Source organism: Watersipora subatra, chromosome 10 (assembly GCF_963576615.1).
Source record: "Watersipora subatra chromosome 10, tzWatSuba1.1, whole genome shotgun sequence".
NCBI classification, from domain to species: domain Eukaryota; kingdom Metazoa; phylum Bryozoa; class Gymnolaemata; order Cheilostomatida; family Watersiporidae; genus Watersipora; species Watersipora subatra.
Window position 1 is genome coordinate 40,458,551 of NC_088717.1, and position 22,910 is coordinate 40,481,460.

The 22,910-nt window shown below is 39.7% G+C and overlaps 1 protein-coding gene across 1 annotated transcript in view; it reads left to right on the forward strand.

The window, feature by feature from the left end:
- Positions 1 to 22,910, forward strand: part of LOC137407345 (cytoplasmic dynein 1 heavy chain 1-like) — an 85,535-nt gene that overhangs the window by 44,310 nt on the left and 18,315 nt on the right. The window contains exons 33-66 of the mRNA XM_068093969.1: positions 80 to 283; positions 1,505 to 1,731; positions 2,058 to 2,247; positions 2,386 to 2,521; positions 4,237 to 4,477; positions 5,003 to 5,004; positions 5,234 to 5,341; positions 5,548 to 5,738; positions 6,141 to 6,321; positions 6,519 to 6,652; positions 6,825 to 6,941; positions 7,345 to 7,569; positions 8,343 to 8,549; positions 8,943 to 9,104; positions 9,548 to 9,781; positions 10,321 to 10,491; positions 11,430 to 11,587; positions 12,415 to 12,580; positions 12,732 to 12,895; positions 13,515 to 13,701; positions 13,813 to 13,934; positions 14,479 to 14,620; positions 14,747 to 14,959; positions 15,050 to 15,235; positions 16,847 to 17,038; positions 17,290 to 17,446; positions 17,731 to 17,907; positions 18,081 to 18,276; positions 18,567 to 18,792; positions 19,371 to 19,478; positions 19,679 to 19,918; positions 21,156 to 21,340; positions 21,654 to 21,870; positions 22,135 to 22,284. Coding sequence (XP_067950070.1) covers positions 80 to 283; positions 1,505 to 1,731; positions 2,058 to 2,247; positions 2,386 to 2,521; positions 4,237 to 4,477; positions 5,003 to 5,004; positions 5,234 to 5,341; positions 5,548 to 5,738; positions 6,141 to 6,321; positions 6,519 to 6,652; positions 6,825 to 6,941; positions 7,345 to 7,569; positions 8,343 to 8,549; positions 8,943 to 9,104; positions 9,548 to 9,781; positions 10,321 to 10,491; positions 11,430 to 11,587; positions 12,415 to 12,580; positions 12,732 to 12,895; positions 13,515 to 13,701; positions 13,813 to 13,934; positions 14,479 to 14,620; positions 14,747 to 14,959; positions 15,050 to 15,235; positions 16,847 to 17,038; positions 17,290 to 17,446; positions 17,731 to 17,907; positions 18,081 to 18,276; positions 18,567 to 18,792; positions 19,371 to 19,478; positions 19,679 to 19,918; positions 21,156 to 21,340; positions 21,654 to 21,870; positions 22,135 to 22,284 — 5,916 coding nt within the window. The remainder of the gene's footprint in view (positions 1 to 79; positions 284 to 1,504; positions 1,732 to 2,057; positions 2,248 to 2,385; positions 2,522 to 4,236; positions 4,478 to 5,002; positions 5,005 to 5,233; positions 5,342 to 5,547; positions 5,739 to 6,140; positions 6,322 to 6,518; positions 6,653 to 6,824; positions 6,942 to 7,344; positions 7,570 to 8,342; positions 8,550 to 8,942; positions 9,105 to 9,547; positions 9,782 to 10,320; positions 10,492 to 11,429; positions 11,588 to 12,414; positions 12,581 to 12,731; positions 12,896 to 13,514; positions 13,702 to 13,812; positions 13,935 to 14,478; positions 14,621 to 14,746; positions 14,960 to 15,049; positions 15,236 to 16,846; positions 17,039 to 17,289; positions 17,447 to 17,730; positions 17,908 to 18,080; positions 18,277 to 18,566; positions 18,793 to 19,370; positions 19,479 to 19,678; positions 19,919 to 21,155; positions 21,341 to 21,653; positions 21,871 to 22,134; positions 22,285 to 22,910) is intronic.

Genomic DNA, 22,910 nt, shown 5'->3' on the forward strand with positions numbered 1-22,910 from the left:
AGGTGTGATAGATTGTTTCCGCACTCCCGCTATCATGATAGGTTAATTTCATCTTTCCACAACTTCCATGTGTTTGTAGTCTCAACTGATCGTACTCAGTCTTCAAATACTTTGGAGTGAGAAATGTGATGGCGCTTTGGCTAAAGTCGCTGCTTCTCCTGGCTCCAGTGATTTTTCTCCCCTTGAAAGTGTTCTTGACTCTGTGCAGAGCATGCTCAATGTCCTTGCTGACTCTGTGCTTCACGAGCAGCCCCCTGTAAGAAGAAGAAAGCTAGAGCACCTGGTAAGACATGTTAGCTGCTGACAGCTATCTGCCTCGTGTTGACATGTTAGTTATCCGCTCTTCAATTGTCTCTTCAAGCTATAGTGTATGTTCACCGATCTTTGCGAATTTTGGGGTTTGTTTTGAGTCGCTTCAGTTTGTGTCATTAGCAATGCACCTTTTTGTGTATGAAATATATAAAAAGATATATGAAATGTGAAATCTGAAGTATAAAATGAAATGTGAAATAATAAACAACCTTAATGCAATGATAATAAAGAAAAGCAATGTATTCACTTCTACTCAGAATGTGCACTGATTAGCTGTCTTGAGCGGTCATTGTTCGTCAACTGGTCTGTACTTTACTTTCGTCTTTTCTTAGTGATGTCTATAGTTTTTATTATTTTAAAACTTTAGTCAGTCTTTTCCACTTGTTTAAAAGGTAACCTCTGCCAAAAACTTTTAAAAATGTTGTAGTGTAAACTTGACCCTTGACCCTGGATCAACTGGAAGAGTTGCTAACAAAATGTTGCGGTTGAGCTTTGGTTCTTGTTTATTTTCAATATTGTAGGTTATTTGTTGTGTAGGAGGGCTTATTTAACACTATTGTAGGTTATTTGTTGTGTAGGAGGGCTTATTTAACATTATTGTAGATTATTTGTTGTGTAGGAGGGCTTATTTAACATTATTGTAGGTTATTTGTTGTGTAGGAGGGCTTATTTAACATTATTGTAGGTTATTTGTTGTGTAGGAGGGCTTATTTAACATTATCGTAGGTTATTTGTTGTGTAGGAGGGCTTATTTAACATTATTGTAGGTTATTTGTTGTGTAGGAGGGCTTATTTAACATTATTGTAGGTTATTTTTTGTGTAGGAGGGCTTATTTAACATTATTGTAGATTATTTGTTGTGTAGGAGGGCTTATTTAACATTATTGTAGGTTATTTGTTGTGTAGGAGGGCTTATTTAACAATATTTTTCATGCATATGTTTGTTAAATGACACTCTGAACTGGCATCTAAATGACTAAACCATTTAGTTTGCTAGAATTGTAGCATCAACATTTGTAGATTAGAATTTGTAGCCTGTCCACAGTTATCTCCTAATAGAACTAGCTCCCTCATGCGTGTAGCCTGAGGCACTCGCAGGACCTATATTTTTCTGTTGTTTATAGATTTCAGCAGTTGTTTATGGCATTGTGGTAATTACTTGCTAATCATAGGACTCTGATTTTCACTACAGATAATCGAGTCTGTGCACCATCGGGATGTGACAAGAACTCTCATTAAAAACAAGGTCAATTCAAACAAGTCTTTCGAGTGGCTTGCCCAAATGCGATTCTACTTTGACCCAAAAAACCCCGATGTGCTTGAGCAGCTGAGCATACAGATGGCGAATGCTAAATTCAATTATGGATTTGAATACCTCGGTGTTCAGGAGAAGCTTGTGCAGACGCCCCTTACTGACAGGTTTGTTTGGTCTGATGACACTCAGGCTACCTACCAATTGTTTTTTGCTACTTTGTTTTGGTAATCTTGTGCTGTCACCTTGTAGACAGCTAGTTAATAATTCTTTAACGCTGCCGAGTTTTTATTGCTCTTTTAATTTTTTGTTCAAGCTTTACACATGACATCCTGACATATCAAGCCTTGCGCAATGCATGTTTCTTGTTTGCAATCAGCATTCAAAGATGGTTTCAGAAAAGTTGACACACATTTGTATTTGTGGTGGTTCATTGGGACTTTTCCTCAATGCCCGAGTTCAATCCACTCAGTAAGTTTGTTCTTCCTTGAAGGTGTTATCTGACGATGACCCAGGCTTTGCATGCCAGACTCGGTGGTTCTCCCTTTGGACCCGCTGGCACAGGAAAGACCGAGTCTGTTAAAGCTCTCGGCAACAACCTTGGTCGATTCGTTCTTGTTTTTAACTGTGATGAGACGTTTGACTTTCAAGCGATGGGACGAATCTTTGTTGGACTCTGTCAGGTACCACCATCTCTCCTGGTTTTTCGATAAGATGGTGTGGCTGTTTTATATTTGAGAAATTCGGTTTTAGTTATTTTTTAGTGCCTTTGATTCTTGTCTATCTACCAAATGTCATATTACACCCTATATGCTGCGCAGGTTGGAGCTTGGGGATGCTTCGATGAGTTTAATAGGTTGGAAGAAAGGATGCTGTCTGCCTGCAGTCAGCAGATTCAGACTATCCAAGAAGCTCTCACTACTCAGGCCGCTTCTAACCTCATCCCTAAGAGCAAGGGTAAGCATTGCCACATGGCTCCTATCGGCATGCATTGCCTTTCTCTGATAATAGACGGTGTCTTCTGGTATTATCGGTAATAGATTGTATATCTATGTAAATTTGGGCTCCACAAATACAAACATGAGTTTTATGTCTCATGAGTTACCTGAGATTTACCTACTCGAGTTTCACTCAGCTACTAATTTTTCTAAAAACCACGACGAGTTAGATATTTTGTTGGAATCACTAAACCTTCATCAAATGTTTGTTGGAATTTTAATTGTTTTGTTTATTTAGTAATTTCACGATTAAGTCTTGCTCGTGACTTACTAGTGTCACTTACTAGTGTTCAACTGTACATTGGTTTGCTGGCATGAAGCATGTTGATTTATCTTCATACTCGGTATGCTTGTCACCCTGTAGAAAATGGAGAGAACTCTGCTAGTAAGTATTTCTTGTAGTTTGAGAGTTGCTTCCATTTTGTTTCACGCTTCATAGTACTTTAGAATTGTAATGTGGAAGGTTGGAGAGGAAGGAAGTTAATGATACAATGGTTGGTGATACAAGTCACCCTACCGCTATTAGTGTACATGCGAGATAATTTAGAGGGTGAGTTCCATAGAGGTGTGTTGAGTTCCGTAGTAGGGGTGTTGAGTTCCGTAGAGGTGTGTTGAGTTCCATAGAGGCGTGTTGAGTTCCGTGGAGGTGTGTTGAGTTCCGTAGAGGCGTGTTGAGTTCCGTAGAAGCGTGTTGAGTTCAAATGAGGTGTGTTGAGTTCCATAGAGGTGTGTTGAGTTCCATAGAAGTGTGTTGAGTTCTATAGAGGTGTGTTGAGTTCCGTAGAGGCGTGTTGAGTTCCGTGGAGGCGTGTTGAGTTCCGTAGAGGCGTGTTGAGTTCCGTAGAGGTGTGTTGAGTTCCGTAGAGGTGTGTAGTTGAAGCAAGGCTTATTAACATAGACGGCTAGTTATCCCTTAAGACTAGTAGTTTACAACATGCTTATCAAGAAAACGGCTAGTAGAGGGCTAGCATCCATGAGGACCTGTAAAAACTATTGTTCATATTCTCATCGTCTGTACTGTGTGTGTGCAGGAATTCGTGTTCGGTAAAAGAAGATACTTTCCGAGCTTGCTGTGTGGTTTACCCATGTTCACCCGAGTGCCACCTGTTGACATTAGTTTGCAGATGTGACTTTATGTTGTGTTGCTTTTTCCATAGAGGCTACGCTCTGTCGTTGACTCCTACTAGAATTTGTACGAATTTTTTGTTTAATCATCTGATCCTTTACAATCAACTCTGATGGTAAATAATGAAGACGTAATTTGTATTTTAAACCAGGTTTGCATTGGACCGTTTTTAGCCTGTGTCCCCAGTCTTTCGCCTTTTCCGTTGAACTGGGGCTGTGTTAACAGAATGTCAAACATAGCTGACGTATGAAATGAAACTGTTGTTAGTTTCACGCTAAATGCTCGGCGTGGGTCATATGTTTGTAACTGCTACATTATGAGCTTTTCTGAAAGCACTCGAGGATTGTAGGACAGTGTAAGTCAATTCAAGAGGTGCTGAATAATCAGAAGTAGATTGGTGTAAAAAGTGTATTTTGAGGCGGTTTACGTTGGAGGTTGAAGGGATGCAGGCTGGAGACATATTGGTGCAAATCCATTTAGTCCTAAACCTTTTACTCTACATACGTGTATCTTTGAATATTTTATCCCCGCAAAATTTTGTAACCTAGGTTCTCAGATAGTGATTGAGCTGGTAGGGAAGCAGGTGAAAGTCAATCCTGACATGGCCATCTTCATTACCATGAACCCTGGCTACATCGGTCGGTCAAACCTACCAGACAATCTGAAAAAGCTCTTCCGAAGTCTTGCGATGACACAACCTGACAGGCAGCTCATCGCTCAGGTCATGCTCTACTCTCAGGGCTTTAAGACTGCTGAGAGGCTCGCTAGCAAGATTGTTCCCTTCTTCAAGTGAGTCTCATTCCTCTTCATTCATGCCTCTACAAGTCATGCCTGCAGCTGTGGTTAGCTGGGCGCTTATTATTTTTACAAGTCATGCTTGCACCGGAATCCTATAAATTCCTACCACTGAAATTGACTTCTCTTAACAATTTGTACCTGCAGCGGTTTGTTGTCCTGCATCATTTGAAAATGCTTCAGTGTGAGAACTTCTGTGGTTCTGCCATGATTATGTGTTTTACATTAAAACACTTAGTTCGTCATGGTCAATTAATAGTCCAGTACATAGTGTCCACATCTCACTATTTTATATCATTTTAGTAGTTGTATTTTACAGTTCTGATGGCAGTAGTTTAGCTTTTTGACTTCTTAATTAAATCTATTAAAAGAATGGTTCCAATGAATCTGATAAATTTAACTATACTTTAAGTAGCGAAGCATAGTTTATGGATTATACGCGTGCATACAGTATACAACAATACATGTTTATGGCCACACAGATAAGTCTTTATAAAAAGATCATGTCAACATTGATAGATGTCTGTTTAACACGCGCTTCAGTGTATCCCACTCACCGCAATCTTTATTGTGTATTGAAAACGCACATTATAGCGCTTTACATTTCTTATAATAAGCAGACAATGAGTTGTGTTGCTTGTCTTGTAATCTCCTGTGTGGAATGAGATGCAATATAAGATTTTGTAAAACAATACAGGCTGTGCCTGGAACAGCTTAGCTCTCAGTCGCACTATGACTTTGGCTTGCGAGCTCTCAAGTCTGTCCTCATCTCTGCCGGCAATGTGAAGAGAGAACGAATTCAAACTATCAAGGAGCAGGCCTCTATCAGAGGCGAGACCATCAATGAGCAGGACATTGGTAGGTCGTCTCCTCATTTCCTATCAATACGTCATGCTGAGTTGCCATAAACTTTAGTTTTACTAAAGGAGACCGCTGTAGCTCAATGTCACAGGTTTATTGGTAGTACTCGGTCTACTATCCGATTGTCTAATGGCACGACTCTATTGCTTTCTGTGTGATTACTTTTATTTACACAACTCTATTGTATCGGCAACTGATTACAGCTGAGCGACTGCCTGAGCAGGAAATACTTATACAGTCTGTAATGGAAACGGTGGTGCCTAAGCTCGTAGCAGACGATATCCCTCTCTTGCACAGCCTCCTTACCGATGTCTTCCCCGGAATCCAATACGCTCCAGCAGCTATGCAGGCCTTAAGAGCAGAGATCGCTAAAGTCTGCGCTGAAGAGCATCTGGTCAGTGTGTATTGAGATGACGAGGTCACATTTGGAAGATGTCATTATAAACATATGTTATCATCGTATTGAGGCACTAGTTACATGCTGATAGCATTGGCTAGAAGTAGCCCTAGCCAACCATTATTTTAGATAGCTGAAACCTACGCTCCTGTGGTGGAACCAAGGAGTTGGAGGGTTTTTATTAAAGCTAAGTAGCAAAGCGTTGTAGCATTAAAATGAAATTTACTCCCTTGAGCATATCTTTGGCTGATGAAATTAACCTCGTGTGTATAATTTGATACTGTCTGCTAGGAGAACATGTAATTTATCTTATGTGCGTACTATGTTGCACAACATATAATTATTTCATGCGCTTACCGCGTTGCACAACATAATTATTTCATGTGTACCGTATTGCAGGTCTGTGGTGAATCAGGCCAGCAGTGGATGGAGAAGGTACTGCAACTCTTCCAAATAACTCAACTCCACCATGGTCTTATGATGGTCGGACCAAGTGGCTCCGGCAAGTCAAGCGCCTGGAGAGTTCTTCTTAAGGCTCTGCAAAGACTAGAGGGGGTCGAGGGTGTTTCTCATGTGATTGGTTAGTTCTTCATTCCTTGCTGTATGTGTTTGGTTATTTCACATTCCTCCTTTGGAGTTGTCTAATCCTTGCTTACTTGAAGGTTGTGAGATGGCTCAAACCCTTTTAATGATTTATATAGCTAGTTTTGCTTCTCCACTGTCTCTCAGCGTATCTTGTGCGTTTCAGCATCATTACTGTTGTTGTACTCTGTTTAGACCCTAAATCGATCAGCAAAGATCACCTGTATGGTAGCATGGATCCCAACACTAGGGAGTGGACAGACGGTCTCTTCACTCACATTCTCAGACGTATCATAGACAATGTGAGAGGAGAGATCAACAAGAGACAGGTGAGCCATATATATCATATGGGTGTGCTGATAAATATAGTGATGTCCAATGATCAGGCTGTCATGGAAATTACTGGTAGATACATGAAATTGGGAAGTTTCAGGATTCTCGCGAAAGCTTCATCTATTTTTTTTGAATGATTATAATATATATTATTTCGTTCATTTACAGTGGATAATATTTGATGGTGATGTGGACCCCGAATGGGTGGAGAACCTCAACTCAGTTCTGGATGACAACAAGCTGCTGACACTGCCGAATGGAGAAAGACTGGCAATTCCACCCAATGTGCGTATTTTTGTGCATTATGTGTGGTTGTATCATCAGCTGGTTTCCACTGTCAGGGCGACATTTGTTAGATCTACGCCAGTTTATTCTTCTCTGCTGCGACAGCACATTGAGCAAGTGCTTCTCTTTCACATAGTTGGCTGATAGGTGTATAGTTATTTATGATTCCAAATAAGCAAGTTTGTCTTGCAATATGGTATGACGTTGCCATGGAAAGATGAATCATTTCAGCTCGTTGTGACAATAGTAAACACACGCGCGCGCACATTTGCTCTTAAATGAACTCCCACCTCTCTCACTTTATCCAAACATGTTTCTGTAAGCTTGTGAGGTAGTGCTATTTGAAAGCATGAAAACTGAATGTTAAATGCTTTGTTGATAGCTCTCGCATGTTATTCTTTAGGTGAGAATAATGTTTGAAGTACAAGACCTGCGCTATGCAACCCTTGCCACTGTTTCTCGTTGCGGTATGGTATGGTTCTCCGAGGAGGTCCTCTCCAACCAGATGATATTTGATAACTTCCTACTGAAGCTGCGCAACAGTCCCATGGAAGAGACTGAAGAGGATGTAAGGAGCAAGTCTCACCAGTCGGAAAAGGGTGACGAGCAGGTCTCTCCTACCCTCTCAGTGAGTTCACGTTTAAATTGCTAATATGAGGCTATGAATTGACATTTCATTGTCTGCTTTCAGTGATAACACGAGCTCTTCAGCATTGACCGTTGTGAAATAGCAAATATTGTGTATTATCAAGTGGTGCCCAGTTGGTAGTCGCACCGAAGTGTGAATACCTCTACTGAAACTACATAAGAAAAATATTTCCTATTTTTGCATCCTAAATTACAATTGAATAAGCCGTATGTGAAGAAATAATGTGAATATTTGATTTGCTAATGCTAAGCTGTCCAATCAAATGCAAGCCTTGGTTCCATTTGACCAAATTGCATGATCAAAGCTTGTTGGTTGCAAGCTTTTTGGGCTTATGTTAGTTTGGATGTACGTCCACGTAGTACTTCCATCGTATGGATTTCTGGTTCAGTAACCATTGGGCTAATCTGTCACTATTGTTACATGCGGTCTAGTGTGTTATTTTTATTCACATCAATTTTAACTTGACCTCAATTCTTAACTATCTCATATGCAGCTTATAATTCTCACCCTTTTCTTCTACATCAACTTTCTAGTAATTCTCTAGTTGTTCTGGTAACATATTACTAAAACAAGGTACTTTTGTGGGTTCACAGCTCTTCTCTGGTTATCGCACTCTTTATGGCAAAAGGTTTTACTATACATGAATTTTTAAGTCAGTGGAGACTTGAGAAGATACATTGAACTGCGCCTGTGCTCGAACATGTTGATGGTTACACATATCACCACATGTCTTTCTGTTTTCCTTTTCACAGACTCAACGAGATGCAGCTACCGTGTTGGAGCCTTTTCTACAGCCTGATTGTCTCGTGGACCGCTGCCTTTCTTTCGCTGCCAACCTGGAGCATATTATGGACTTCACCAGGCTGAGAGCTCTCACTTCTTTGTTCTCTATGGTCAATGATGGGGTGCGGAGTATTCTTAACTATAACTCGACCCACAGTGACTTTCCTATGAGCCAGGTAAGTAACTCAAACCTATGGGTTGTCTGCCTCTGTTTTTATTACCCACATGCTGACTTTCTGAATAAATTGTACTGTTGTCAAAAAATCTTCTCTCCCTCTGACACTATTCTTGAGGCTCATCTAGGTGTGCCCTACTGTAAGGAGTTATCGTTACCCTTAATCTCTAGCTAGAGTGGCAAGCTGGTCAAATTGGATTTCAATATTCTGTGCTGTTTGGTTAGCCTTGCGCCGACAGTATTTAGTAATTTAGCCAGCTAGTTGTCATCTTTCATGCCTATAAGTTGTACTAGTAATAGACTAAACCAGCTGCACATATGTGAGCTTAGATATTTATTAGAGCATCGATCTATGTATGATTAAATGGAGTAATTCACTTGTCTATGGCTGTAGGATGTGCTTGAACAATACATGAGCAAGTGGCTCGTCTTCTCCCTGATTTGGTCCTTTACCGGTGATGGCAAGTTCAAAGTGCGAAATGAACTCAGTGACTTCATTAGGAGTTCAACGACTATAGCCTTGCCTCCAGCCAACACAGACATCATAGACTATGAGGTGGGTGCAGATGCTAAGACTAATTCAAAGGTTTGTTATGTGGCTGCATAGATATAATAAACCCATAGATATAATAATAGATATAATAAAGGGTTTATTATATCTATGTGTGGCTCATAGGACAGAAAGTGGCGTTGTAATAAATGTTCATTTAGGCCTGATAGCATGAGGTGCGTTATATTCCTGTTTTGTGATCACAAGGCATCAACGCGATTTGCTCACCTTGCTGCCAGTGAGGTGAGCAAATCGCTTCGATACCTTGTCATGAGGTGGGTGCAGGCGCTAAGGCTCTCTCTCACTCATAATTGTATACATGCGTCCAAAAATATGTAAACCTCGTCTGCTTACTCGCCATTTGGTGACTTTGTAAGCACATTGTTTTCTATTTTCTCATATCCCACCAAAAATATCATTTTCAATGTTAAATGACTTGTGACTGACAGGTGACGCTTGAGGGCAAGTGGATGGCATGGTCATCACGCGTGCCTCAGATTGAAATAGAAACACACAGAGTGGCTGCAACTGACCTTGTCGTGCCTACGGTAGACACAGTGAGACACGAGCACCTCCTTTACAGCTGGCTCGCCGAGCATAAGCCTATAGTTCTTTGTGGTCCTCCTGGATCTGGCAAGACAATGACACTCTTCTCTGCTCTTAGGAGCCTGCCTGACATGGAGGTTGGTCAGACATTCTATGTATCCACTCTAGCTTTATCTAGTCGAAATTGTCTGCTTATTCGGTTGGTAGTCAGCCAAGCACAGCCATTTTTTCAACATTACCAATCAGAATGATTTTGAAATATAGTTGCAAATATACACTATGTTTGCTTTGCTATAAGTATTTTACTCAGAGCGCTTGCTGCTCACATTGTTTGTCGGTTACACTGTAAACATTATTAACATTGCGGTATTTTTCCTGCAAAAAGCTACAAAATGTGACACTGTATGGTTTCACAGGGTTTTATGTTCCCTAGAGCTTGTAATCTTGTAAACCATTTAGGTTTTGTGAGGCTAAAATTATGATCATAGGAAAAGTCCAATTCACTCCAAAGGCTTCACATGTTGTTTTGTTTGAATTAGAAAAATATTTTTAGTCTAAAAAAGTTGTTGGAACAAGACTAATTCCTCAGTTTTCTATTGTATTGACTGACCTCTGGGCAGACCTCTGGGCAGACCTCTGGGCAGGCTCGAAATAACCTTATTATTCTTGTTGACAGGTTGTGGGCCTCAATTTCTCTAGTGCAACGACTCCAGAACTGATGCTCAAAACTTTTGATCACTACTGCGAGTATAGGAGAACTCCTAATGGAGTTGTGCTCTCTCCGGTACAGCTGAACAAGTGGCTCATAGTATTCTGTGATGAAATCAACTTGCCATCTCTTGACAAGGTACTCATTTTTCATTCTTCAACTGCATCTCAACTCGCATGCCTAATAATAATGCTTAATATTATATAGTTGATAATGCTAGTTATGAGTCATTTGGTGAGTGAATTATGCAGTTGAAGTCGGTCATCACAAGGAAGCTGGGGTAGTTACTAGTATCGGGAACCAAATGATCTATTTTCTGGTTGCTTCCGGCATTGTGTAGGGAAAGTTGTGAACTTGTAGGATTGCCTATGTACGGAGTTCAGCTAATCATAATGACCTTCACCCGAATTTCCGACACTTTGGTTAGAGCGGCTATTGATCAGCCTTGTTATATGATTTGTGTACACATTATATAAGACCATGACTCTTGTTGTTATTGTTATTATTACTATTATCATTATGGATCATGTATTAGTAGTTGAGTCTGATATGTAGTCACTAAATTACTGCTAGTCAAAGTACTGGGAATGTGTGTTAAAATGGAGGCCAATCACTGCTTAGATATTAAACTGTTTTCTACAATATACACAGATTGATTTCAATGACTGCTTTGGTTGTAGCTACAAGTAAATTTGACTTCATGTGTAAAAGCGTTTCTTTAGGTTGTATGCTGTTTGCATTGAACAGCTTTACATAAAAATAACATTGTTTTTCCTGACTGCTCATTAGTCAACTATGCATACATCCATTGGTTTTATCTCTGCCTTACAAATGTTATTTTTTACATTTCACATCTGGATTTACTTGTTAGTATACCGGCTAAAATTGAAAATTTGTGGTATGATATGAAAACTATTACAACATCATAAACTGAATAATTATTTTGGCATGACCTTATTTTAAAACACATTTCTCATCTCGGCAATTTACCGGTAATTGTTGTTAGGGCAATAACCAGCTATTTTTAGATAAATTGTTTGACATCCGCACTCACCTCCTTATTAATCCTCTTGTAGTATGGCACTCAGAGGGTCATCAGTTTTCTCCGCCAAATGTTGGAGTACGGTGGATTCTACAGAACCTCTGACCAGACATTTGTCAAGCTGGAGAGAATTCAGTTCGTGGGTGCCTGCAATCCTCCAACAGACCCTGGTCGAGTGCCAATGACCCACAGGTAAGCGGGGTAACATATAGTTCACAGTAGTTAAGTGTTTAGATTGTATATTAAAAACCTGCTTAGTCCGTCATAAATGTGTCATGATGCATTTCAGCTACGTATCAACCGTCCGCATGCCTGTTTTTTTAATGTTGTGTCTAAGGTGGTCGAATGTAATCAGTGGGCTTCAGCGAAATTCTGTTTACTATTACTGTGCTTCCAGCATTTCAGTGCATTGTTGGATGTACATGTATGTGATATTTAGATTCCCATTGTGTACCCTTCAGAATTACAGCAGTTCAATTAATAATTAATATTATACACTTGTACTTGAGACTCTAGTCAGTTTGTGGATTCAAATATTGCTATGAATATGGGCCTCTGCGGCACTTCACCTTAAAATCACCACCTGATATCTCTGTCAATATTAATACTTGTAGGCTGTGATATAACAGCCATGCTCGGTTGAATCTAAAATGTTGTTGGGTTGGTCTGTGACTCAACTTCTAGTTAATATCGCGCTTAGTGTTAAAATTTGGGTATTGATGGACCTTTAATAGTTCATAGCATGCGATTGGCAGGTTTTTGCCCTACAGCAGGTTTTTTCGCTACTGCAGGTTTCTGCACTATTACAGGTTTCAGCATTGCAGGTTTCTGCTTTATTGACCATTTTTAGTAGCTGCAGAAGCCATGCTATATCTAGATAAGTGTCAGTTTCAGCCCAGCTATATGTTCCATCTATGGGATGCAGAATTTTACAGCTTCTTAATCTATTAGTGTGAATAACTTGCGACCCATTAGGTGACATGTCTTGGCAAGTCTCAGTTGGTACTGGTATGTGATAGGTTTCTACGACACGTGCCCGTCATTTATGTTGACTACCCTGGAGCCCCATCGCTGAAGCAGATCTATGGCACATTCAACCGAGCCATGATGAGACTCATACCAGAGCTGAGGGCCTATGCAGACCCCCTGACTAATGCTATGGTCGACTTCTACATGATGTCTCAGGTTGGCTCTCACTTTTCGCAAGCTATCCTTGCACCTCATACTTCAATTATTCTTGCATCTCAGCTGAAACACTGAGATGGTAGTTTTCACCACTGCAAAATATGCTAGCATCTTTATTTATCATCACATGTTTTGGTTCTCTGCTGTCTAGGAGAACTTCACCCAGGATATGCAGCCTCATTACATCTACTCGCCTCGTGAGATGACACGCTGGGTTAGGGGCATCCATGAGGCCCTCAAACCAATGGAGAGTCTCTCCGTCGAGGGTTTGGTGAGAATCTGGGCACACGAAGGTCTCAGACTCTTCCAAGACAGGTTTGTACATCAAGACTTTAAGCGTTTTGCTGTTTTTGTTTACCAGAAAGTAGGGAATGTAATAACTCATCGTTGCTTTATAAGAATAGAACGAAAATGTTGATATAACATCGAAGTTGTAACTAAGGTCTATGGTTGGATGTGCAGACGGGAAATCAGGAACCCTATAGTACAGTGCGCCCTCGGGTTATGATGTCCCTGCTATACAAGTTTATTGCCTTACAACGTGAAACACAATTTCTCGTACTTGCCATTTGAATCCTATTTCGCCATTCGAATTCAACCAAAGATTTCGCTTGAAATCCCAATTCGGCAGTTGGTGTTCTTATTACGTGGAAATGACAAATATGCCGATATGCTGTTCGTCGAAAACTTTCTCACAACACCAGAAAGAGATGCGATGACCGATCTCTCAGCTCCGCATTTTCTGTGTGAACAGCGGTAATAATTTAATGGCGAGGGCGTACTGTAGTATAGTTGTTTATAGGTGTTCCTGACTTGGGAGTGATTAGTTTGCTGGCGCCAGTAGTTACCAAGCTCCTTATATGAAGCCAAATGCATGGTACTTAGTTGAGTTGTATCAGAGGCTCTGAGACCATTGTTGTGTGCCTTGCTACAGGCTGGTGACAGATGATGAGAGGAGATGGACTGATGCTAACATTGATAAGGTGGGCATGAAGCACTTCCCTAACATAGCCTTTGAGAAGGCTCTCTCTCGGCCTATCCTCTACTCTAACTGGCTGAGTAAGGACTATGTACCAGTTGACAGGGAGGAGCTGAGAGACTATGTCAAGGCCAGATTGAAGGTAATAACATTTTTGCAAGGGAATCAATTGTGAAAACAATAAAAATTTATCTTGATTTGCCTTTAAAATTGAACAGTCTCCATTAATCAGCCTTGATGTTTGCTTTCAAAGGTGTTTTACGAGGAAGAACTGGATGTTCCACTTGTGCTGTTCAATGAGGTGCTGGATCATGTGCTCAGGATTGACCGGATATTCAGGCAGCCTCAGGGACACTTGCTGTTGATTGGTGTCAGGTGAGATTATGGACAGATGCTTGCTTAGTGTTGGCAGTCAGTATTGCTACTTCCTATTGGGACTTATGTTCTTAGCTAACACTAGTAGCTGTCAGTGTGAGCTCATGTAAGTCTTGTCACTAACCTTTTTACATGTCATTCCTGCTGTCAGCTTGTAGCTATATTCATAAATCTCTGCATGTATTTTTTATGATGGTGGTTACTGTGACTCCTGCAAAATAGACACGGATGTGGGTTATATTTAATTTAACATTACTGTAATCATTAACCCTAAACCAAGGGAAAGCGATAAAAAAGAGAACAGTTGTTGATACAAACCATTAATACTGCAGCTACTATACAGTCATTAAATTAAAAAGTTATGTCTAATTCTTTTCCTATTTGAAAGGCCAAGGGGGTGAGATTGGGAAGATCTTGGAACAGATAAGGCAATTCACATGTATTTTACAGTTCGTATAATGTAAAATCTCTATAACATACACGTTCGTGGAACGGATTGTTTACATTGTAGGAGGATATACTGTATGCATATATTGTATTGTAGTGGAGCCGGAAAGACAACTCTCTCACGCTTTGTAGCCTGGATGAATGGGTTAAGTGTCTTCCAGATAAAGATGCACAACAAATACACTGGTGCTGATTTCGATGATGACTTGAGGGCTGTGCTGCGCCGGTCTGGCTGTCGGGTCAGTCCTCTTTTTCACCTTTCTCTCGCTCGTAACTCGTATGCTTCTCATAAAGGTCCATGAACGTGTAGCTGATTCCTACGCGTGTAAACAATTGGTAAGTATATCTATATGCTGTTCTGGTAGGGTGAGAAGATAGCCTTCATCATGGATGAGTCGAACATCAAGGATGCGGGATTTTTGGAGCGCATGAACACACTTTTGGCCAATGGTGAGGTGCCTGGACTGTTTGAGGGAGATGAGTATACGACTCTTATGACACAATGTAAGGAGGGAGCGCAAAGGAGTGGCCTGATGCTGGATAGCTCGGAAGAGCTTTACAAATGGTTCACCAGTCAAGTAAGAGCTTTCAGGTCATTCTGCAGTTTCTTCATAGCGACTACCTAAACCTAATACTTGTCTGTTGCTCATTCGTTCTTCTTTATCTAGGTCATATCTAATCTTCATGTGGTCTTCACGATGAACCCTTCTACAGAGGGTCTCAAGGACAGGGCATCTACCTCACCGGCACTCTTCAACAGGTGTGTGCTCAACTGGTTTGGAGACTGGAGCACTGGGGCCTTCTATCAAGTGGCGCGCGAGTTCACCAACAGAATTGACCTCGAAAACAGTAATGTACGTTGTTATGTATTATTACATAGCTAAAAGTACATGTATATTGTACATAAGTTTGTGGGAAATGGTAAATATTTGTAATTGTCTCCCTTGTTAATGCAAATTGATGTTTAATCTTAAATAATGCTTGCAAAAATCTTAGTTCTGTGTTATTTTTATTTTCAATTAAATTTTGTTGTTGTCTGGTAGAAGGCACCCTAGCCTGCATTGAATCATATTTCCATCAACCTTATTAAAATGATTTGGCACTGCACTTGGCATACATGTCACTACTATGAATGCGCAGTCTAGTTCCAAATACTATGCCAGCTCAGAAACAGTTTATGATCTCAGGAGGGTTATGGATTGTGTATTGCTTGGCAGAATGTATCACTGACCTTACTGTGCAGTATGGCATGCTTGCCATCACTGCTCCGGGGTCAGTGGACATTTGTGCAGATAAAGGTAATCAATAGTAACACTCAATACAGTCAACCAATCATATTGTTAGATTGTATTGACGATACAATAGATATGGGTCATGATCACAGGAGCCATGGTTAAGTCGGGTGTGTGCGATTTGGAGTTATCTACACTAGCAGAAGGAGAAAACTCTCACAGTTAATGTACAAAAATTTTTTGATTCTAGCTTAATTACAGCAGATTTTATGATCGATAAACTGAATGCATATTTACCATCATTGCGAAAACATAGTTCTGAGAAAACTGGTGTTAAAGTTTGAGAAACGAAAACCAATGCACAATTTTGTTTACATTTCAAAACGTCATAGCAACCAATATCAAGAAGTTGTGATATTTATCTAGATTTATGTATTTATATCCAAAAATTATGCTGAATTTAAAAATCTAAACAAATTTAGCTGGTTGTCAAAGAAATAGCTGTATATCTATATAATAAAAAGTATTACTTAATTTTGCAGATATTAAAAACAGCTTGGCAGTACCGCGATATTGGGCACAGTTGTAGTATCATCAACAAAATCTTTAGAAAAATAATAACAGTAACATATTGTACACCATCGGTCACTATATACTTCGATCTTGTAAATTTGAATAATTATTCTTATAATAAAATCTTATAATAATCTTATAAAATCGAATAATTATCCTTGTAATTAAATATTGTAATAATCTTATAAGAATCGTTAAAAAATATCATCGCCATTCTCTTTACTTTTACTGCTTTTGACATCAGTTAGAATACCAAATTACTCATTATAAGTGTCCAAATTGTAAGAGTTATCTTTAAAATCAGCAAAAAAGAAACGATTACTTTTATCGGACGCTATTTTTCAGTACTTCCTGTTTAGCATAGCAACGGCTTTAAGGGGGTTTTTCCGATGATTAAAGACTTCAGATTCAGAAAGATCACTTTTTGATTAGTCCAGTTGCACGTGTTACAAAAATCGTTACCAATATTATAAATTCAGTTAGTGCAGCTTCAAAGTCGGATAACTCAACTTCGTGATTTGCGACATAACCATGGTTTCTGTGATCGCGACATAACCATGGTTTCTGTGATCGCGACCCATATTGTTGTTATCATACTGATAGTCAAAGACGATTTACTGTCTAGCTCTAAACCGATAAAATTGGTGTGCATCATTTTAGTATGTCGCTCCTGATGACTTTCCAACTGCTTATGAGGAGCTGCCAGCTAATCCCACACACCGTCATGCTATCATCAATGCTATGGTCTATGTCCACCAGACTCTGTTTGCAGCCAATGAGAGGATTGTTAAAAAGGGAGGTCGGACAACTGCCATTACCCCGCGACACTACCTTGATTTCATCAACCAATATGTATGTAAATAAGTCTGGAGGTTTTTATATACAATCATTCTGAACATACCCGGTTTATCTTCACTGTTAAATCATTGTTGTGACCGTTGAACACGCGAATTGTTACATCTTGTTAAAGACGCATGTCAAAGCCTTCAATGGAGAGACATATTTTTGTTCGCGATATTGAAGAGCTTACTTGTTGCTCTGTTGTACAGTTGATTCGGATACGTTAATAGACATGCTAATTCCTGTTTGTCTGTCTTGTGCAGGTGAAGCTCTACAACGAGAAGAGGTCAGAACTGGAAGAGCAGCAGCTGCATTTGAATGTTGGCCTCGCAAAAATTCGTGACACATTCAGTCAAGTGGAGGAGTTGCAAAAATCTCTGAGTGTGAAGAGAGGACAGTTGAAGGAGAAGGATGAACTTGGTTAGTAAAACTTTGTTGTCTTCATAAAATGAGCTCTTCTCGCGCAGTCCAGTGTTGATACTGGTTGCTGCACAATTATTCTTCATCTTCAACACGCTGAATGCTAATTCCTTCCTTGCTTCAGGCTTTTAGTATACAAATCACAAACTTTAATGAGTTTGAAGAACATCAGCTTGTCGAAAGAAAACAATATAAAGAATTGCTAAGATCTTGTATAAATATGCTGGACATCTAACATACATGCATTAACAACCAATAGCCACACTTGTTTCATGTTTTTCTAGCCAATCAAAAGTTGAGGCAGATGGTGGCCGATCAGCAAGAGGCAGAAAAGAGAAAGGTGACATCTCAAGAGTTGCATCGAGATCTTCAGGAACAACAACGAAAGATCGCTCAGAAACAAACAGAAGTTATGCAGGACCTCGCCAAAGTCGAACCCGCTGTACAAGAAGCTCAACAAGGTAAGTATTGTGTTTATTTTTCTGGGCAGTGTCTATATCAATTTTGTGTCATTTTCAGAATCCCACAAACAAATAATGTTTGTTTTTGGAGACATACTTTAGTGTAGAATGCTTGTCTAAGACCGTCACAGCAATCTGCTTCTGATACATCATTCTACATGTATATTCTTTAGCTGTGAAATCTATAAAGAAGCAGCAACTAACAGAGGTGCGTACATTGCCCAATCCACCTCCTGTAATCAAGTTGGCAGTCGAGGCCATTGCAGTGATGCTTGGTGAGACTGATCTTGGCTGGAAGGCCCTTCGACAGCTCATGATGAGGGAGACGTTCATCTCCACTATAGTCAACTTTGACACTGAGCAAATGAGGTGGGCTGACGTAGTCACTGCCTTTATCTAGGCATATACAAACTACTTGATGTTGATATTCGTTTATTCGCCGCCACATATCTTTTAGTAACAGTATACAGGGTGATAACAGAACCCTTGAGCTTTGCTTCAATAATATGATGACAAACTCTGTTAGTTCCAGCTTTTCACAACCTTATGTTATTATCTGACTTTTATGTGACTCGTGTTTTTAGCCAGTACTGGTTGACACGTACTTCAGCCAGTTGTTTCTTGTGCTCATTTTCCGTATGTACTTGTTGTGTTTGTAGCGATGAGGTGGCAGCAAAGATGAGGAATCAGTATCTGACAAACCCAGACTTTACATACGAGAAGGTGAACAGGGCTAGTCTAGCCTGTGGTCCTATGGTCAAGTGGGCTATCGCTCAGCTCGGCTACGCTGACATGATCAGAAGAGTTGAGCCCCTCCGCTTGGAGATGAGGTCATTAGAAAAATCTGAAAAAATAGCCAAGCTCAAGAGTCAGGAAGTTGACAAGGTATGGGACATACTCATGAGCAGAGACTGGACTGAATACAGGCTTCTATAGTAATAACATTGCTTTATGATCATTTGTCACTAGAAGTAAAGAGCTTTAACTCATTTATTGCAAAGGATTTCATGCCAACCAGGAAAACATCTTTTTACTTTTTTAAAGCCGGTAGTATTCAAATACTAATGTTTGCTTACTATTAAATTGTTTCGATGCGTATTTTTTCTCATATACTCGGCTATTTCACCAAAAACCTTACTTATTGTGTTTGATATCTCGCTGTTACATACATCTCCGGAGCAACAGGTTGTGCAGATGTGATCTGTTATTGCAGGTTATCTCTGAGCTAGAGACAGGTTGTGCAGATGTGATCTGTTATTGCAGGTTATCTCTGAGCTAGAGACAGGTTGTGCAGATGTGATCTGTTATTGCAGGTTATCTCTGAGCTAGAGACAGGTTGTGCAGATGTGATCTGTTATTGCAGGTTATCTCTGAGCTAGAGACAGGTTGTGCAGATGTGATCTGTTATTGCAGGTTATCTCTGAGCTAGAGACAGGTTGTGCAGATGTGATCTGTTATTGCAGGTTATCTCTGAGCTGGAGAGAAGCATAGCCAGGTATAAAGAAGAGTATGCTATACTCATTGCAGATGTACAAGCCATCAAGTCTGACCTAGCCTCTGTTGAAAAGAAGGTAAAATCGTGGCTCTCTTAACAGAGCCTTCCACTTTGTGCTTGTGCAGAATTTGTTTAGCAATGGTATCGGTCAATCGCCTTGCGGAAGCCTTTGCTTAATTTAGCACAGTTAGAAATTCAACTTTTCAGAAGGTTTCTCACTGGGTTATCTTACCTTATGATATGCAATGCGTATATACATGTACATATCCGCAACAGGTGATGCGGTCTGTGGCTCTCCTCGATTCGCTGAGTCAGGAGAAGGAGCGTTGGGATGAAGGTAGCGAGGGGTTCAAGCAACAAATGTCCACAATCCTATCTGACTGTCTAATATCAGCAGCATTCCTCGCCTATGCAGGCTATTACGACCAGCATATGAGGGACAGTCTTTTCACCTCCTGGCTCAACCACCTCCACCTTGCTCGGCTCAAGTATAGAGATGACATTGCTAGAATCGAGGTGTGCCTCACATCAGTGTTAGCTCTAGTATTAGCTTTAGTGTGAGATTTAGTGTTAGCTCTAGTGTTAGCTCTAGTGTTAGCTTTAGTGTTAGCTCTAGTGTTAGCTTTAGTGTTAGCTCTAGTGTTAGCTCTAGTATTAGCTCAGGCGTTTGAGAATTAACTTAGCTTGGATCATTTACAAGTGATAGTTGTGAAACACAAAATTAGGCTCTATAGCTACTTTTGTATTGAAATAACTTTTGCCAAAAAATTATGTATTGGTGTCAGTCCAATATAATAGTTTTCATTAAATTTTAGAGCTAAATTAAATCAAAATACAATGAATGCATTGCAATGAAAAGCCTCCATGAATACATAATATTACATAATATTTTTTCATTAATTTTGAGTGTCTGATCAGCTTAAATATGCTCAATCATATTGCAAGGGTTTATAGTTGTCAAATCAATTGTTTTTAAAAAATCTATCAGACAAAAAGTGTAATTATGTTTCTATATTTGCATTATTACTGTTCTTGTGGTAGTTTCAGCTAGCCTAAACTTATTCTCCTAAGGTTGTGTTGTCATTCAAATAGCGCCCGTTGCCTGCATTGCTGTTTGTCTCCTGTATATTCTCTCCTGTGCCAATTTTCAGGCTTTTCTGGTGTTTATGCCTCAGCTTTCTAGTTCTATTGTGTCACTTTAAGGGCACTTTCAAATTCTTTATGCATACCATAGAGTGGTACACATGACAATATGTTGAAAAAATATCTAGGGGCTATGCGTAAAGCATTTGTTTAGTCACAAGCGTATCCATAAACTTATTTATAAAGATCTCAGGCTATGACTTTTTCTAAGTCATCTCTAAGTATGTGCTTATCTAATTTCAATGTAAATTTTTTGACTTCATAATCAAGCCAAAAGCTACCATATTTTTCTCTACCGTTGTAAGGGGTATGGGATCAAAATATGAATGCCTCACGTGTACACATTTGTCTATCCTTTATCCGTGGGGAATTCGAACTTGAACATCCTCTGTTAACCCACATTCCTCGACATGAAAGTGTTCACCTGTATTCTAGTATAGCTGAGGCCTTTGTCCTACAGTGAAACACTGACATAGTCTGCTTAAACCATATAGACGACATAGACAGCGCTACTCGATAATGAAAAACACATCGTCATCTCAAGGACTCCGCTAGTCTCATTTGGGTTTATGTGTGGCAGCCATACATGGTGTACTCATCTCTCTTGTAGTACCTGTGTAATCCTGACGAGAGGCTTCGGTGGACAGCCAATGCCCTGCCTACTGATGACCTCTGTGTCGAGAATGCTATCATGCTGAAGAGGTTCAACAGGTTCCCTCTCATCATTGACCCCTCAGGTCAGGCAACAACATTTATCGAAAATGAATTCCGAGAGAGGAAGATCACAAAGACCAGGTGAGTCATCTGAGTTGTGAGAAAAAGCCCTATAAAAATGATAAGGCGCAACATATTTCTGGTGGAAGATATTTTACTTATTGCCTTTTTAAGATATATCTGACTATGCTTTTAATTTGATTGATCCTATTTATTGCTAATAGAATTGACAGCGTTTTAGTAGGTTAATAAAATAGCCTCAGAGCAATGGTATTATATTGTTCTGAAATATACAAGTCGGTTCCTTAGCAATGTCATCAGTTTATCAGATAGTTCATATTGCATGATAAACTGCTTGTAGGACGCAAATAGTATATTTTCTTGTTTCTTCCAGTTTCTTGGATGACTCGTTCCGTAAGAATCTCGAGTCAGCGCTAAGATTTGGCAACCCACTGCTCGTACAGGATGTAGAGAATTATGACCCCATCCTTAACCCAGTTCTGAACCATGAGCTGCGTAGAACTGGTGGGAGAGTGCTGATAACTCTCGGTGACCAAGATATTGACTTTAGTCCCACGTTTACCATCTTCCTTACCACAAGAGACCCCACGGTGTGTACCTCCCTTACAGCTCTCATGATGATTGGTTGAGCCAATTTATACACTTGATAACGATTGGTTGAGCACTATTACATTTAGCTATGACATGTAATTATCAGTGAAACTACTTTTTGCTTTTCAGTCATAATCTAGCTGAAGTTTTTAAGTAAAATCAACCTCAGGTCTTTCTTTGCATCATAATGCAAGCATCCAAGTTGCTATTGTCAACAGGCTGAGGGTTTAGTGATGATCATGCTCTGCTTCTGCTTACTTCAGGTTGAGTTTCCACCAGATATCGCCTCGAGAGTCTGCTTTGTTAACTTTACGGTGACGAGAGCTAGTCTGCAGTCACAGTGTCTAAACAAGGTGCTCAAGTCTGAGAGACCAGATGTTGACCAGAAGAAGGCCGACCTCCTCAAACTCCAGGTAATCTAAGTGTAATACCAGCTTTCCATCACAGCTCATCGTAGGTAGCATTTCTGCAGTTATCTTCTCTGGGCATGTTAACCAAGAGCACTAGCTAACCTCACTGATAGTTGGCATTAATTGTTATGCTATTAATATAGACTCGAGTAAACCTAGTAGCTTCATATGTATAAAGTACGACTGGCTAATCATTAGCACATTTCATCTCGAAGCAGTTTAATCTATTAAAATGAATGGTAAGACACGGTAAATAGTCTCCTCATGTTCAAATCTAAGCAGTTAAACTGAAGACATACTTAACTCCTTAGCTATTATGCTGTCTGTTTTGCACCAGCTTTCTTAAACTTATTAATATAATTTTATTTTAATATGTATTATTAATGCATATCATTAGTATGTCATTTTAAGTTTTTTTTATAAAAATTTAAATATATGAAAACGCTACTTTAACTGCATGAACTTTATTTCTCAGATAACGCAGCTCGAAATGTGGTCTTTCTTTGAGTTGCACATTGATAATCACTCTCGATTTTTCTTACTGTTTTCCTTTCTTTAGACCTGTTGGCTGTTAGCTAGCCAATAATATACAGTTTGGTGAGTTCAGAATTGGTATCAGTTGTTGTTCA